Source organism: Eimeria acervulina, genomic scaffold (genome assembly GCF_000499425.1).
Source record: "Eimeria acervulina Houghton genomic scaffold, Eah_scaff1115, whole genome shotgun sequence".
NCBI classification, from domain to species: Eukaryota; Apicomplexa; class Conoidasida; order Eucoccidiorida; family Eimeriidae; genus Eimeria; species Eimeria acervulina.
The window spans coordinates 1-6,184 of record NW_013549416.1 but is presented as its reverse complement, the minus strand read 5'-3'; the positions used below and the strand labels follow the sequence as shown (position 1 = coordinate 6,184).

At 42.7% G+C, this 6,184-nt stretch overlaps 1 protein-coding gene across 1 annotated transcript; it reads left to right on the top strand.

Moving 5' to 3' along the window:
- Positions 1-1,957: 1,957 nt before the first annotated feature.
- Positions 1,958-4,824, top strand: EAH_00055700 (DNA cross-link repair protein, putative; the record flags this gene model as incomplete). The annotated part of the gene is made up of 8 exons (XM_013393852.1): positions 1,958-1,997; positions 2,204-2,323; positions 2,828-2,907; positions 3,189-3,249; positions 3,466-3,569; positions 3,894-3,964; positions 4,443-4,542; positions 4,741-4,824. 8 exons carry the CDS (start codon positions 1,958-1,960, stop codon positions 4,822-4,824), a joined length of 660 nt encoding a protein of 219 aa, XP_013249306.1.
- Positions 4,825-6,184: the final 1,360 nt, after the last annotated feature.

Sequence of the window (6,184 nt, the reverse complement as noted above, 5' to 3'; positions counted from 1 at the left end):
GCATCGCACAGCGATAGACCTGCGCATACACCTGAAAAAGAACTAATAGAAAAGCCCTATCTATATACGCCCTGCAAACTGAGCATTTACATAAATGAATGAATATATAAATTAAGTGCAGAACCCTCCGAAACTCAAGAAAAAAAGGCTAAAAACTTGCCTAAGGAGCAGCACAGATCCTCTCCTGCAGTGGGAGGTATCCGCAGATGATCTCATGAATTGCTTCCCCGCTTATTATATTGTTTATTATTTTAAAGTATTTAAAGAGAATGCTTCGAAATAACTCAGGTTATATTTATTACTGAAGATAAAATTCAATGTTTTCCCCCAGTGCGAGTTTCTGCGCTTGGGCGGCGTGCAACCGAGGCCGGTATCAGAGTAAGAGAGAAAAAGAGAAAATAAAAGGGAAAAGAAATGTAGAAGTGGAGATAAACAACAAAAACAAAAACAACGAAAACAAGAGGAAGGAGAAGGCGAAGACGAAGAAGTAGAAGAAGAACCACAACAGCAACAACCACAACCGCAACAGCAATAATAATAATGGTAACAATAACAATAACAATAACAACAAATATAACAATAATAATAATAACAAAAACGATAATATTAATAATAATAATAAGAACAATAGGGTTTAAACCTTCAGTGACAGATAGGCAGGCAAAGGTTTCCTTCGTTGCATTTGTTAAAAAGATCTGTCTGCAGCCATTCATAATTAATTGCCTCTGTGTTTGTTCATTTGTTTTCCTTCGTTGCATTTGTTGAAAAGATCTGTCTGCAGCCATTCATAATTAATTGCCTCTGTGTTTGTTCACTTGTTAATATGAGGTGTACACACACCTTGGAATTAATCTGTTGAAGATAAAAACAACGAAAGCAGCACTTTTGATATATTCATTATCTACTTATATACTCCACTGGTTCGTTGCAGGCTGGGGGCCCCCCCAGCTACACATGGGGGCCCCCTGGGGCCCTTGGATACAGAATGAGATATTTAGAGTCCTCCTGTTGATGTATAATTTGATTGGCATTTTAAATGGCTTCAGCAGATACTGTCATTATTCATTAAAGACAATAAGCTGCGCATACACCTCAACAACACCTCGTACCCCCAGCTGTTTATTGTTTATTTTCAACAGCAAACCCTAAACCCTCAATCACAAACCCTAAACCCTCATCCAACCCCCCAAATCCCCAACCTCTTTTCTCTCAGCTTTGATCTCCAGCTTCGTCTCTTCTCCTTTGCTGCAGTTATTATTAGCCTCTCAGTGATGGGGGCCCCTGGGGGCCCCCCCCAATCTGCTGCTGTTTATCTGCATGCAACTGCTGTATATAATGAATCCCCTTAGGGGCCACCTGGTGGTCGGCACTGACCCCCCCTTCCTCGTTGATCTCTTCCGCAATATCCCCAAAAGAAAAACCCTTAAAAAGGGGGCCCCATCGGGGCCCCCTAAACTGCACAGGGGGCCCCAGCGCCCCAGGGGGCCCCCTAAGCTAGAAGAGGGGCCCCACCCTGGGGGGCCTTCTAAGATAGAAGAGAGGCCCCACCTTGGGGGGCCCCCTAAGCTAGAAGAGGGGGCCAACCCTGGGGGGCCTCCTAACCCAGAAGAGGGGCCCCAGGGCCCCAGGGGGCCAGCTAAGCTAGAAGAGGAGCCCCACCCTGAGGGGCCCCCTAACGTACAAGAGGGGCCCAAAGGCCTCAGGGGGCTCCCAAAGCTAGAAGAGGGGCCCCAGTGCCCCATGGGGCCCCCTAACGTACTCGAGGGGCCCCATGGTGAGGGGGCCCCTCCCCAGCCACAGGGGCCCCCAGGTGATACGGGTATTTGTTCTAAGGCGCTTCTCAATAGGGGGGCCCCCAACGGAAGTACTCCTATTTCAGAGGGGCCCCCCTCTTCTAGGGGCCCCTCAAATGATGAAGATTTTGTTTTCTTTCTGTCGCACTTTCATTCAGATCATTATGCAGGCTTGGGGAGGAAATGGAACAGAGGCCCCATATGGTGTTCAAGTGTTACAGGTAAACTGGGGTTTAGGGTTTAGGGTTTAGGGTTTAGGGTTTAAGACTTGGAATGAGAGATTCGGAGGAGCAGAATGTTGCCTGCTGCTCCTTCGTGAGGGCTAGCCTCTGCAACTAATGCTCAGGGTTTAGGGGTTAGGGGTTAGGGGTTAGGGTTTAGGGTTTAGGGTTTAGGGTTTGCATTTATAGGAAACCTAATTGAGAGGATTTTAGGGGTTCCCCCCCACCTAGTAATGCGGCTGCCCATGGGGCAGCCAGTGAAAGTGCGGGGCGTCTTCGTGACTCTTATTGATGCAAACCACTGCCCTGGTAAACCCTAAACCCTAAACCCTAAACCCTAATCTTGAGTCTTATCGATGCAAACCACTGCCCTGGTAAACCCTAAACCCTAGACCCTTATGTTGACTCATATCGGTGCAAACCATTGAGCCTGCAAATTCAAAACCCCAAACCCTAATCGCAAGGGACGTGTAGAACCCTTAAACCCTAAACCCTAATCCTATGCACGCCATGAACCCTAAACGTACATATACTGCAAACCCTAGGTATTAGTAAACCCCATAACCCTAAACCCTAAAGCCTAACGCGGCTACAGCCACCGGAGCAGAATAGGTGTTCACACCTAAGAGTTTAGGGTTTAGGGTTTAGGGTTTAGGGTTTAGGGTTTGCGTGCTTGCGTGGTTCCCCATAACCCTAAACCCTAAAGCCTAACGCGGCTACAGCCACCGGAGCAGAATGGGTGTTCACACCTAAGAGTTTAGGGTTTAGGGTTTAGGGTTTAGGGTTTAGGGTTTGCGTGTTTGCATGGTCTAGGGGCTGTGATGTTTTTGTTTGAGGGTCCGGGCGTTGGCCGCGCACTGCACTGCGGGGATTTCCGCTACTGTCCTTCGATGGTGCAAACCCTAAACCCTAAACCCTTGCCGGATGCAACCCCCCAAACCCTAAACCCTAATTCTTCTCCATCCCAGCACCAGCTAGATAAGATGTACATGGATACAACATATGCAGAAGTAAAAACCTCTTTTCCTCCTCAACAAGAGGTCCTCTCAACTGCTGCGCAAATCGCAACACAGGTAGGGTTTAGGGTTTGGGGTTTTAGGGGTTGGGGGTTGGTGAGTCAGTATACACCCTAAACCCTAAACCCTCGCGACAACATCTTCTGTTGCATCTTCAGGCTCTAGAAGAGGCAGGGGGTAAAAACAATATTCGCTTCCTCGTTGGCACTTACACCATCGGTGAGCCCGCAACTAAGGGTTTAGGATTTTAGGGTTTAGGCTTTTAGGGTTTAGGGTTTAGGGTTTAGGGTTTGATGCGTGTAGCAGTATTGCAGCCGTTGTTGCTTCGGGCCCTCCCGCGACTTGCGCTTCCTGGGCCCACCCCCCCAACTGGCAGCTCTTATCTAGGATGGAGGGTTTAGGGTTTAGGGTTTAGGGTTTAGGGTTTGTGTGAAGGAAAGGAGCGCATTGCTTTGCATTTGGCTCGCGCCTGCCATCTGCGCATTTACGTGGCGCCTCAACGAAGAAGGGTTTTTAAATGTTTGGAGTTCTCGCCAGAGGTGCTGAGATCCCTAAACCCTAAACCCTAAACCCTGACCCTTGCGAATGGTTGCAACTTTGATACAGGTTGCAGTCGAGGTCTCTTGAGGCCTTCCTTGTAGGATTGCCTACAGCCAGGGTTTAGGGTTTAGGGTTTAGGGTTTGGGGTTCAGGGTTTAGGGTTTAGGGCTTGAGTTGCGGGGGTGCTGCAGTGGCTGGGTAGTAGGGCTGAAAGCCCCCGCATGCAGTCTCGCTGCTTGGGTGTAGGGTTTAGGGTTTTAGTGTCTAGGTTGCGGGTTTTGTCGTTTAGGGTTGGGCTTTAGGGTTTAGGGTTTAGGGTTCAGGGTTTGGGGTTTGTGCTCTTCGCAGCCTTCGTAGGGACGGGATGGGCTGCTGGTTCGAAGAAGCGGTTTGTGTAGGTCATTTGTTTAGGGTTTAGGGTTTAGGGTTTAGGCCTCCGGATTTGGGGTTCGATTGGGGTTTAGCGTGTAGCACTAACGTTTACCTCTTTTCTTTTTAAAATGTTTATATATATATATATATATATATATATATATATTATAAATAAAAGACGTATAGATATGATGCGTATATGTATAATAATATAATTAAAAATATATAAATGCATATATTTTTTAATGAAGATATACAAAAAGCTGTCTGCTTGGGTAAACCTTTTTAAATGCAAATACACAAAAAGAGGAAGGAGGTTCCTGCTCCTCCATACCTGGTCCTAAACCCTAAACCCTAAACCCTAAACCCTAAACCCTAAACCCTTAGCCCTAAGCCCTACGCGCTAAGGCTCAAGAAGCAGTGTTCTATGCAAGGTTTATTTAGGGTTTATTTAGGGTTTAGGGTTTGGGGTTTAGGATGTGTTGTTGTCGGTGCTACAGCCGAGAGGAGAAGTGCAGCATTCATTTCTTGCCCTATAGCGAGCACTCAAGTGCTGAAGAACTTATTAAGTTTGTGCAGGCGTTGAGACCCAAAGAAGTGGTATTATCCCTGCCCCCAAACCCTAAACCCTAAACCCTAAACCCTAGGCAGAAGAACCCAACAGTTAGTAGAACGCCGACGTAGGCAGCACATCATCGCAACATTGAAATAAGCGATTAGGGTTTATTTAGGGCTTGCTTAGGGTTTATTTAGGGTTTAGGGTTTAGGGTTTAGGGTTTAGGGTTTGTGCTGCTGCAGATTCCCACAGTAGCAGGCCCAGGAGAAGAGGCATACAACCGTCTTCACCGATTTTTCAATGTCTTAGTGAGGCAATTAATTTAAACTAATATATTTTAAATTATAAATAATAAATATATAATTTGTTCTCATTATTAATAATAGAAATATAATAAATAATAAATATATTATTTGCTTATTCTATTAATGATAGAAATATATCTTTAAATATATACATATATATATTTATATATAAATAAATATATATATATATATATAATATCTTTATATCATTTATAACCTAAGATGACATCTTTTAAATAGTAAACATTAAATATAAAATATGCTTTCATCATTAATAATAAAAGTATAATATATTTTAAACGATAAATAATAATAGCCCTTTTATATAATTAAGAAAGAAGAAATTATATATATAATATATAATATTATATAATATATATAATATATATATATATATTATATGCTCGATAACGAACAATGAAAATATAATATCTTTGTATAATGACTAATAGAAATATAATATTCCTTACAAATTAAAAATAAAAAATTAATATAATAATAATAATTAATAATAATTATTATTAATTAAAATAATAATAAGTATTAAAAATATGAAATATTTAATAGAAAATACTAAATATATTTTCTTCACTTTGCAGGTGCCCCTGCGCGGTGTACGTACACCGCAAGAATTAGATAAGAGAGAAGGAAAAGCCAGAGATTCTGCTGCATTTATTTATATTGATAATGCGCAGCAAGAAGAGCAGCAGCAAACAGCAACAACAACTCTAACAAATAAAAGAAAGTCATTAGGCTGTACACAAACCACCATAACTACTTTCTTCGCTCTCTCCTCAGTAAAAAATAAAACAAAAAAAATACAACAGGAACATGAAGCCATTCTAATAAGCGATTAATCCTTATTGCAGCAGCAGCAGCAGCAGCAGAAGAAGAAGCAGCAGCGATAGCTGCTGCAGGTGCTGATGGTGGTGCTGCAGGTGCTGTTGCAGCAGCAGCTGCTGCAGCAACTCCCGCAACAGCTGGTGCTGCTGCTACTTACCTGCCGACTTGATTGCAGCAGAAACAGCAGCAGCAGCAGCTGCTGCTGCAGCAGCAGCTGCTGCTGCTGCTGCATGGTTTTTCTTTTTTGAGTTTGGTTTGTTGTTGTTTGTAATAGGGCTTCGAGTGTCTGCATTTTATATGCAGAGCGTTCACCGCCCAATTGAAACATATTCGCATATTATTGTATATGTATTAGTTATATATAGATTATTGTATAAATATATATATTATATTTTACATAATTTTGCTCGATTACAGGTGTACTAAAGCATAGGATGTCTGCAGGCGCATATATATATAGCTTATAGCTTATTAACGGGTACACATATATATAATATATATATATATATATGTATATATATATATATATATATATATA